General features: G+C 38.8%; 1 protein-coding gene across 1 annotated transcript; it reads left to right on the top strand.

Annotated features, from left to right (window-relative positions):
- The first annotated feature begins 4004 nt into the window (after window positions 1–4004).
- On the top strand, window positions 4005–9112 carry msx2b (muscle segment homeobox 2b). The gene is made up of 2 exons (XM_057820997.1): window positions 4005–4413; window positions 5799–9112. The coding sequence occupies exons 1-2, from the start codon at window positions 4077–4079 to the stop codon at window positions 6239–6241; spliced, it is 780 nt and encodes a 259-aa protein (XP_057676980.1). The 5' UTR covers window positions 4005–4076; the 3' UTR covers window positions 6242–9112.
- Window positions 9113–11867: the final 2755 nt, after the last annotated feature.

Below are 11867 nucleotides of genomic sequence, written 5' to 3'. Positions count from 1 at the left end.
ATATTTCGTTTAAAAAATAAATAAATAAAAAAGGACTCAAAAAAATTATTCACTCGCATATTTTAAACTTTTAAACAAATGACGTCACAAGGAAAAAAATGGCGTCTGTAAAAGTCACAGATATCTACCTCATAACTATCGCTTAATTGTGTTTTTTTTTGTTACTGTCGCATTTTCTCCAATATGTTAGATGATAACGGGGGAAAAAACAACATTTAAAGGGGTAAATATACAAAAAAGAAAATCTCGACCACTCCTTGATGTCTGCGATTTCTGCATCGCGACCCTTGTTATATTGTCATGTTTCACTCATAAAATCCCCCCAAAAAATCACAGCTGTGTCTTGACACTCAGTGATACATGCTACATGGAGTTTTTGGATTGAAACAAGGTAAGTACGCGATAATATCTCGTTAAAGTCATGGCGTCTGTAATTCTGCTCTCGCGTGCCCTCACCTCCAGATAGGGTTTTGCTGTTTAAAAAACTTTTTTTTTTAAATGCCCTCCTGTTCAAATTTTTTCTTTCTTCAGAAAATTGAGATTTTAAGCTTTCCAATGATGTATCACACATGCATATCGGACAATTTTGAAGGTTGGCTAAATTGGGGGTCTCAGAGCGGACATCAAGTCACCTGAGTGTTTTCTGCCATACATATATATTTTTAAACTGAATTTTATTTCTCTAATGTGCGATAGTGACGAAAAAAATTCCAGGACGTGGTAGCCCAACTTGGGGGCAGACATTTGATCAATGATAGTACAATTTTAGCCAATCAAATGTGAGTATCCTAGATGGACGGCCCTTCCTGGTGACCTCATTAATACGGCTCATGATCACATACAGTACATCAGTGCTGGAATCTATTAGTGCGCATGTATACGGGTATAACTGACAGTACAATATGGCTGCACTAGAAAGCAATATTTTTTGCGTGTAACATCGTTTAATCGCTACCAGCAGGCCCGGAGTGGCAAATCGGGAGAACCGAGACAAATCCCGGTGGGCCAGCCTGACTTTTGGGCCTTTTGGGCATTTTTAATAAAGCTGTATGTTAAACTGGCAACTTTGTTTGAACCCTTCATTTCAGAACTGTGAGGGAACACCAACCACTCTACCTGCGTGCCGCCATTTTTTCAAGTTATTTGGAAAAAATTTGTGTTGAATTCATCTTTACAAGTGTAAAGTTGCCCAACTCTTGTTTTTAGCGACCATTAAATTGAATTGTGTAAGGTAAGCGCATTGGTCAACTCCTGTGCTAATAAGTGTATTTTAAAATGAAAATGTATAATCTTTTATGCATTTGGAAAAATGCCATTAACTCATTCACTCCCAGCCATTTTCACCGGAGCAAGGCCCTCCGCTCCCGGTCGTTTTACTGGATTTTGACTGATTTTGCAAGGTCCACAGAAAATTCTGTTCTATTGCTATATAAACATGGAACCCACCAAAAGAAAGATTAGACTCTCTTCTTTCAGCAGAAAAAAAGTTAGTTCATGTCTTTTTCCGTTCTTTAGAATTCAGCATTAGAAAATAGCTTAGTTTGAGAAATGTTCCTATTTCTGATGAAAAAACTGAGAAATTGAGCTTTTTGTGAAAGCATACATTTCAAACATAACTTTGACTTTAACATAGCTATTTTTCGCTTTAGTTATGTATCCCAAACATGTGAATAATGTTTTCCTTTTACAAAATAAGATAAACAACAAGACAAATAGAGCTTTTGAGAGCAAAGTAACAATTTATTTACACAAAACTAACTGAAAGAGGACTCTGTTCCTGCCGCAACAGCCGGTTAAACTTTTTCCTCATCGCCATCTGTCTCATAAAGATGAATTTTTTTGAGTCTCTGCGGGCTCTGCTCGCGAGCAGCACGGACTCAAAGGCATCGTCCGCTGCACTAGTGGTCCCGGTCGTTCTGCTCGGTCGTCCAGCGCCTGGCATGGGTGAGGGAAATATATTTTTGTTTTAATATGTTCAGGTTATCCGTGGGGTCTTAAAAAGTTCAAAAATGTCTTGAATCCAATCATTTAAATTTAGGGCCTTATAATGTCTCAAATTCTCCTAGAATCTCACAAAAAGGTCTTAAATAAGATTTTGAAATGTCTTAAAAGTCGAGTGTTGTTACTTCTATTATGAACTTGCATAAACTTCAGCCTCGCTTTTAAACATTTCAATTTTTGAGGATGCCAAAACCTAACTACATAACTGCCAGTGCTCATATTCCTTCAAGTCTTTTTTATGTTTTTTGCTGGTATTGACGTGAAATGGGTCTTAAACCGTATTCAATATGGTCTTAAAAATGTCTTTAAAAGACTTAAACTTGGCCTGTTGAAACATGCAGAGACCCCGATGGTTTCTGTGGGAGGACAAACATGACACAAATTCTTCTAATTCATTAATAGTGTAATGAAGTTAAACTTGAGGCGGCATCGTACAACTACTCCACATGCTTCTCTATAGGATGCACTGCATTGAAAATATTTAATCATAAAGGCTCATTATGCATTTTTAGCCAACTTAGTCATTTTGATAGTAGACTAATGTAGCTAATATAGATACATACAGAATGTGTTGCCTTCAAAACAAGTCTTTTAATTTTTAGCAGCTCCAGACGTATTTGTTTGGGTTTTTTGTTTTTGTTTTTTTTTGGTCCAATATGGCTCTTTGAAAATTTTAGGGCACCGACCCCTTCCCTAACCATACTAACCGAGCTTATATCTTGTAAATTAATTTTATTGCTGACACCACATTTTAGGTTCATCAACATGTTTTGCCCATAAAATGAGCTGCCAGCCCACCAGTCAAATTGGGTTGGACCAAGGGCATAGTTTTTGTCTCAACATTGGTCGGGACGCTATAACAGCATAACCTGAATGTACACTTTTTGCTGGGGACGGGACATTAATAAGACCAAACAGATTGGGTAAATTTCTCACAAATAGCTGGTTCCTACGTAAAAATGAAAAAAGTTTAATTATTTTAATGGGAGAAAGTCATTTTTCAAAATGTTTGCTTCATTTAAAGGAAATTTACAGTGGTTGTGTTTTAGTGTGTGTGTTTTTTTTTTTTTTCGGGGAAGGGGGGCAGTTAAAAATCATGCATAGGCTGCAATAAAATATATATTTTTTAATTTATGTAGAAGATAAACACATTTTAATTAATGAATAAATGCACGAAATGCACAGGTGAATTAACATTAACAGTAGCAGCTTTCTCCTCGAGTTTTACAGGTTAGCAAGTACAGACAGTTTATTGTTATCCTAATTCTGATGCAGGTCTGACTTTCAGTGGCATACTTTGTGGTGTGTTCCCCACCGACACAACTTTGACATCTTTTTACATTATGTACAGTGGCTGCTGCTGCTGGCCGAATTAACTTCTAATACCCCTCCTCTTCAAAGGGGACGGAGGAGGCGACATGTTATCATGTATTCCTGGCGGGATTGTGAGAATCTGGGGGTTGTAGTCATCAGCCAATAAAACGTGCGTTTGAAGAAAAAAATGGACCACCACATTCAACAAGTGAAAAACGATAAATGGAAGTCTGCACTTAAGAAAATACAATAATTCACTTAATAATGGTAGGGGCAATTCTATCCTTAGAACGTATGGGAAAACGATCTAAATTACCTACATAACTGAACTCATCATATAATGCGAATAAAGTGGCTTAAAAGTTGGTGGGGAAATTTTGAGCATCCTAAAAAGTTAGTAGTGTTTAGTTCCTACCCCTATGCAAACCTTCGCCCTTGGGTTGGACGTCTGTTGCCGTCAATGGCAGTTAAACATATCTTACATAATTCTAAATACATTTCTTATAGTAGATGTACATATGTCCTAGTCTATGCTGTCTTTCACTTCTCATGATGAGTGAGTACTGTGATTATTGTTTTCTGTGGCGTTGGTTTATTTCCTGAGCTTCCCCTGAAGGCAGCGCCGCTCAACATCCTAGTGAAATGTGATTGGTTGAAACTGGATGTGTGCATCACATGACGTTCCTCAATACAAACGCCTACACGCGACTTGACATCACAGCATCAACACAACGCGGACTTGAACAGGGTGGACTACGGAGATGTCTTCCCTGGAGAACGGCAAGGATATGAGCGGCAGTTCCTCCGACGAGGAGAGGAAATTTTCTTCCCCTTCGGTGCCGACGCGGCTTCGACATCCGTTCAGCGTGGAGGCGATCATGTCCGGGAGGACTACGGTGGCGCGCCGCGGCGGGGAGCCAGCTCGCTGGAAGGCGGAGGCCGGATCGGTGGCGGAGTCGCCGCCTGCGGGATTTGGGTCCGTGTATGTGTGCGGAGATGCGGCCGCCCAAAGCCGGAAGAGCTACCCGACAGCGCCGCCGTCGCCGATCAAGTCCGACACATCCGATCCGGAAGACTGGATGCTCCCCTCTCAACCTCGTGAGTTTTGCACAGCTATTTATTGACACATTTATCCCTTTATCCACTAGCAGTCTTGATTAAAATTCCAAATTTGTCCACCAACATCATCGTTCGAGACATCTCACCACTCTGAAGCCATTTTAATCTCAAATCTCATCTTTCTTGTCACGCCAAAATTCTCTCATTTTACTTAATACCCAAATTATTATAGATATTTTGCAATTACCTCCTTTAATAGTCACCTCATTCAACACATTTTAGGAACTACTATTAGTTTCTGCTTTCCCAAATGTTCCAAGTTCCCTCACAATTCCATGTAAAAAAAATATATCCTGGGAAATAAATCAAGACATAGTTACAATTTCACATACACTTCCATATTTCCAACTTCTTTATTTCAAGCAGAAAACAAATCTATCCATATTTTTTCACTGTTTATGATGATACGAGCCTAATCTGACTTTGAGTGACTCACTCGGCAGACATTAAACTTGTCACCAACCAATTAATCAGCTATTCAAACCATTACAAATTCAGATTTCATATTCCATACTCGGTGCAATAAATTCCACAATATTCTAGCTCAACATCAGCTACGTGCAATTTTAACCCAGATTGCACTTTCCAGTTTTGATTATAATGTTACATTTCTCATTTAAACATATCGTTTGCTCTCGGGTGACATTTTGCAAGACAATAAAATCAAAATTCGAGGAAAATGTAAAAATGCTAACTGATTATAGTTACAATTTTATGAAGCACACTTCCTAATTTTGGTTTTTGTATAAATCTATTGAAAAGAAGTACATCTATGATAATTTGTGGTTTTCCACAACATTATGTACACTTGCACTATGTAATACGATGCAATATGCCGGAAAGAGCATCCAGTGTAAAAAGTGGGCCAAGCAAATTGTGACTCACTTAGCTCATGATTCTTTTTGCATATTTGGAACATGCTCATAAGCATTTGTTGAATTTATAATGCATTGTACCGAGAGAAACCAAAGTTTATGACATTTTAAATTACAAGTTTGACAGATTGGCTGTTGAAATAACTTTCCCAATGAAGTAGAAAGGACCCTTAAAATTTTGTTTTTGAGTGTTGTAAAATCCTTGCTAATGGGAAACCATAACAATATGGCCCATAACAAATTAGTTTGACACTGCTTTTAATGCTAAAGAATTTTCTGCATTACTTGCTTGTTTTTTGACAGGATAATTATTAAACTATTTGAGTAACTGACTAGTGACAACCACTGACAAAATGTGTGTTTCTGACATAGTTGGCCAATAAAGATAAGGGAATGCTATATGCCATGCATATTTTGCTTTGCCCACCTTGTCCACAGTTAGATTGTACAGTTTTACTCAATATTTTGGCTTTTGATTCCTTTCCTCAGGTCAAGTCAGTCCCACCTGCCAGTTGAGAAAACACAAGTCTAACCGCAAGCCACGCACACCATTCACCACGTCCCAGCTTCTGGCTCTGGAGAGAAAGTTCCGCCAGAAGCAGTATCTCTCCATCGCTGAACGGGCAGAGTTCTCGTCCTCTCTCACCCTGACGGAGACTCAGGTGAAGATCTGGTTCCAGAACCGCCGTGCCAAAGCCAAGAGGCTACAGGAAGCAGAGCTGGAGAAACTAAAAATGGTCGCCACGGCCAAATCGACGCCGACGACAGCGGCGGCGCTGGTTCAGCCCGGCCTCCGGTTGCCACTGACGCTGGGCGCTATGTCACTGTACGGACAGTCCTTATCCGCGTATCACCACAGAGCCATGTTTCCCTTTTTGCCGTTAGGACTGTACACATCTCCCCTGGGCTACAGCATGTACCCCTTCTCATAGGAATGAGATTATCACTGACTTTAAAATGTTTACACGGAGATGTTTTATTCTCCCCATGGTGAGGATTGTGAGACGATTTTGGTCACCAGCTCATGTTACTACACACTTGCACTGGACAATCAGTTGATAGCCAAATGTGCCTTATGTACACAAGAGCCTTAACACAAAGAGTTCACCCCGTTCATCGAGGGGATTGTGTTCCTGATCTAACCCACAATTGGTGAAAATCTTTTTTAGAGAGACCATATGAAATTGTGTTTTCTTAGTTTAGTTTTTTAGTCTTACTTCTACCACGTTTAAAAAGATTTAATTCATTAAAGCACACTTCTGTATGTATTTTTATCACGTGTTCTTGTGCTTGCTGTCTCACAGGTGTCTTAAGACGCCAAATGGTGAAAAAAGATGACTTGAAAGAGTAACGAACTGCTAATCTACTGAGCGCCAGTGTTGTTAATCTTACTGAAAAAAAGTAATTAATTATAGTTACAAATTACTTCTCCCAAAAAGTAATTGCGTTACTAACTCAATTACCTGAATGTAAGAGTAATCAGTTACTTGGCAAAGTAATTGGTGATAATTACTTTTTTTTTTTTTTTTCCCTCAAAAAAAAAAAAAAACATTGGCCACACTATGGGAAGTTTTTTGTGGAGGTTTTTGGTACAATTGGCCCGAGCCCAATTCTTTACCCTAATTTACCCTGAATCAACTGTTAAAAGTTGTTAAAATTGCTCCCATTATTGCATTAGTTCCCTTCTCTCTACTTTCGACATATGAAAGTTTTAAAACTGTTTCATCATTTAAAGATAGATTCAAGTCAAGATTTTGCCGATTTAGAAGTATTTTAGATAAAAAGTTACTTAGGTTCGCGAGGAAGGTTCTCTACAACAGGGCCGTCCTAAAAAGCCTACTGCTTTAAGATGGCGGCTGTCATTTTGCATCTAGTTATATCTATATACAGTACATGTGATATCTACCATGTCTACCATATCTACCATAACATGCGGGCGCAGTTTGTCCAACTATCGGCTACAACATGTATTATTCGAGCTACCTAGCATCGCGTTTGCTCGGCGTCACAACTTTCTTGCCTCCTCCCCGCTCCTGCTTTTCGACCAATATAGTAACGCATAGTAACGCATGCCTTTCCGTCCTCAGTAACGGTAACGGCGTTGCCAAGATGAGCTAAGTAATTAATTAGATTACCCACTACTGAAAAAAATAACGCCGTTAGTAACGCCGTTATATTGTAACGCCGTTATTAACAACACTGCTGAGCGCACATGTCAAACAAGAACAATCTATTGATTGAGGACTTGTATCCTAAAAAAAACAGGAAATTCTCCTCATTCGTATATCAAGGTACAGCTGTCAGCGATAGACAAAATCTATTTGAGCCGGAAGCTTGTGTGTTGTGGTAGAAGAAAGTAAAAGGAAAATTTAGAACACCAAGGGGCAGTTTACATGGCGACTCTGCGACACAAAGACGCAATGACTGAGTAGCGGACTCGCTTCGCCTGCATATGGTGTCGGTGAAGACGGAAGGCGAAGACTAAAATTTCTGAATCCTGCCTCCAAAGTGGAAGAATCCGATTGCGGGGGATTGAGGGGGGCTTCCTCAGCATGCATATCAAAGGCTCCCACGGCGCGAGACCACGCCGTTAACGTCAGCACTCGTACACGTCACATAGGGCGTGCGCAGTGTTGCTACTAAACATTAAAAACAGCAAATATGGCGGAATGTTGGCTTTAATTTACTGTTTTAATAATATTTTTAAATTAAATATGTTGAATGTTTCAATTTTTGTGCCTTTTTGAACAAAAGAAAAATGCCATTGCTTCGAGTGGGCGGGCATATTTTTTTCCGGGCTGAGGGAGTTTGGTGAGGTCAAAGTGCATCATTCTTTGTCGCCCTGTAAATCTGCACTGCCCCCTAGGGCTTGGCATGCATCGTTTTCATGCGGAATTGCGACATTGTTCGAATGGAGACGCAAATGCAAATTTGAAATTTTTCGTATTCTCGGAGAGTCACCATGTAAACGGCCCCCAAGTTGAGGCGATATCAATCCACTCCATGTTGAACTGGAAACGATCATTGGACGCCTATCACCGTCAATTGCAGTGAAACATGATCCCTCAAACGTCAATCATAGCCATTGAGTTAAATACATGGATCTAAACCATTTAATCTTGTCCTACAGAAGTACGCCAGCTATGCTAACATGAAACATCTTAAACGGGTCAAGGGTTTTTAGCGTTGAGTACTTGTAAACCTTCAAGCAACTGCTACTAACATAGAGACTGAGCGACAACACATATAAACAGAGCATACAGCAATACCCACAGGCAAAATTCAGCTAGCCTCTGAGTGATCAACAGTTATGACTAGAACTATTTTTGAACTTCATTTTTCTGTAATTCTTGCACTAGACCTCAGTGCTGACTGACATCTCGCAGCCCGATGTGGTACGACACTTAAGGAACGTCACTGCATTCAGACTTAACCGTATGTTGTTAAAATCCTTCCAAAACAATCACTTAATTAAAAGTATGAACCTAAAACATCAAGGAACACTGTGGTACGGATGCCTGACAGTTTCAGCTTCAACACCAAATAAAAACTTTAATACGCCTATTTTTATCTTATGCTTCTCATTATAGTTATCCTAAACACAGTTTTATATGATCTTTCATTATGGCTTTAACCACCCCAGCAATGCAACATGGTGGCCTTAAACCTATTAATTCTCTGGAACTGTGGGGATTGTATAAGTGACTTTATATATATTTATGATTTTATGCGAGTATGTGGTATGAGTGATATAGTTGTATGGTCCTTGAACGTCCCTTTAAAAGGGACCGTTTACGCATATTTTGTTGATCCTGTTTAATACAAATGAAAATAAAATCTTGCAATTTGTCTCTTGCAAATCTTTTTCTTCTCAAGTTTCAAGCAAATACAGATTCGGTATACAGTAGTATATACAGTACTTGTTGGAACATGCATTGGCTTATTGACTAAACCACTGTGTTTCGGTAGCTGTTTTGCATGCATTGTAGTCCTTTGATCACAAAGATAATTTCACACAAAGGTCCGTCAAACTCGTTCCCTGCAACTGGTACTTCATTGTTTTTTGCTTTGCTATTCGCACCATGCCGAACGTCACGTGACAAAACAGAAAACAGATTAGCTGATTTACTGAAAAAGTCTAGATCCAAACCAAAACAAAGCCAATTCACTGTGGTAAAAAGATGTTAATAATCATCAATCTTTGAATTATTTTGAGGAAACATGTTATAACCAGCGTTGTCACAGATTACTTGAAAAGTTTAATTACTCATTACCCCTCAAAAAAAGTAATCTTGTTACCTTACTGATTACGTAATATTATCAAAGTAACCAAGTTACTTTTTACCAATTTTTCTCACGTTGCTGCCTCAACATAAGAATGACAACAGAAAAAGGTCATCGCATGAAAGGCAAGGCAAATTTCTTTATATAGCACAATTCAACACAAGGCAATTCAAAGCGCTTTACATCACATGCAGATCATAAAAATGACATTAAATCAGTAGAACGTAAAAACAGACAATCGAAACAGGAAATAAAATTATACATAAAAATCACAATTATCACGAATAGAATAAGAAAAAATTAAAATAAAAAAAAAACTACTACTAATGATAATAATTGAAATCAGCAATGGAGATAAAGCACAAGAGGAATAGAAAGCAAATAGATTGAAATATATAGATAGTTATGGATATGCAGTGCTAAACAAGAGCGTTTTTAGCCTTGATTTAAAGGAGCTAACAGTTTGAGCATACATCAGACCTTCAGGTAACTTGTTCCAGAGGTGAGGAGCATAATAACTAAATGCTGCCTCACCCTGCTTGGTTCTTGTTCTTGGACATGCAGGAGACCGGTTCCACATGACCTTAGGGGTCTAGATGTTTCATAGGAATCTAACAAATAAAGCATGTATTATGTTCCATGGCCGTTAAGTGTTTTGTAGATGAGTAGCAATATTTTATAGTCTATCCTTTGACTCACTGGAAGCCAGTGTAACTATTTCAAAACCGGTGTAATGTGGTCCAGTTTCCTTGTATTTGTGAGGACTCTGGCTGCAGCATTCTGTACTAGCTGCAGCTTCCTGACTGATTTTTTTATCAGGACCTGTAAATATACCGTTGCAATAGTCCAATATGCTGGAAATGTAATTGACTTTCCGGTAATTTAATTCAAAGGGGGATCAGAATTTTTCACATTAGGCTTAATCTTTGAGTTTGCGGAGGTTTAATTAGTCGATAGAGTTGATTTCAACTACCATTAACTCGCACTAGCTTAGCCACTCCAGAGCCCTGAAACAAAAAAATAACTAAAAAAATGCAGAGAATTTGTTGAAATCAACTCCACCGACTAATTAAACCCCACGAACTCGAAGATTAAGCCTTATGTCAAAAATTCTGAATTTTGGGTTAATGTTTAGGGGTTAGGATTAACAGCATATCAATGCTAATGTAAAACAATGCAAATTAACCGCACAATAATCAGCAACACACAAATGAATTGCACAGTGCAATAAACATAAAGGTGGGATGCGAGCGCAAAACCCAGAAGTACGGCTTACACACATAACTTGACGGCAACTAAGAACTTTAAACTCAGTCGGACTTACAACAAATCCCAAAGATACTAAACGAACACGTCACCTCACGGCATAAATGTGCAACACGAATATGATGTACGCAATACTTGCCCACTTGGAGCGATGACTACCCGCCGTTGCAAAGGCAAAACTATGAAACGGCCGCACATGCAGGGCTTCCAACCTATCGCTGGAACCCTCCCAGAATGAAGGAAAAATACCCACATTCATTCATGGACGTACACAGATCAACGTTACTTAGTAACGCGTTACTGACAACACTGGTTATAACACATGGAAAGTTTAAAACTGTCAACACTCATGATTGCTCCATGTCTATTTAGTGTTTCCAATTGGCTAAGAAAATCATTCATATAATTGAATCACAGTTGTGAAGTGTTGGGTTCCAAAACTGTAGGGCAGTCTGTGGGGTTACCAGTACACGCATTTATTTACGGCATAAGAGATATACAAGTCATGATGATTTGGATTAAACTACCCCCCACCCCAAAATCTTGAAACTTCAGAGTAACTGTTATATAAAACAAAAACATCATTCAACACACATGCTGTTGTGCAATCGTTGTCTATTGACAAGAAAGCTATGCCCTCAAATAATTCATTTTTGCATAATGGATAAATCAAGTCTTATGAATTGAAATGACTGGATGTGTGAAATTAATGTTGATGACTGTAACCAGCAAAGACAGGACGTACATTGTGAAGCCGGATGTGTGAGTCCCACTCAAAATGATTAGTGGAATCTGAGTGGGTGTAATAAAGTTTAATACAATAACAGCTTAACTCATTTGCTCCCAAAAACGTATGAATAAGTTCTATTTGTAATTGTTTCAGGGTCCCAAAAACGTATTTATACAGTACGTCTCTTATGTTTTTTTTCACATGAGGCCTCTTTAGGTTCTGATGCAACTTGGCTACAATGCACAATGGTCAAAAGCCATTTCAAAGCAATAAAACTG

Source organism: Corythoichthys intestinalis, chromosome 18 (assembly GCF_030265065.1).
Source record: "Corythoichthys intestinalis isolate RoL2023-P3 chromosome 18, ASM3026506v1, whole genome shotgun sequence".
Lineage (NCBI taxonomy): Eukaryota > Metazoa > Chordata > Actinopteri > Syngnathiformes > Syngnathidae > Corythoichthys > Corythoichthys intestinalis.
The sequence above is the reverse complement of the archived record's forward strand: the minus strand, read 5'-3'. Positions and strand labels throughout refer to the sequence as shown.

Coding starts and splice junctions, on each gene's coding strand:
- msx2b (XM_057820997.1), top strand. CDS start 4,077: ATGTCTTCCCTGGAGAACGGCAAGGATATGAGCGGCAGTTCCTCCGAC. Junction 4,414..5,798: donor GATGCTCCCCTCTCAACCTC/GTGAGTTTTGCA, acceptor TCCTTTCCTCAG/GTCAAGTCAGTCCCACCTGC.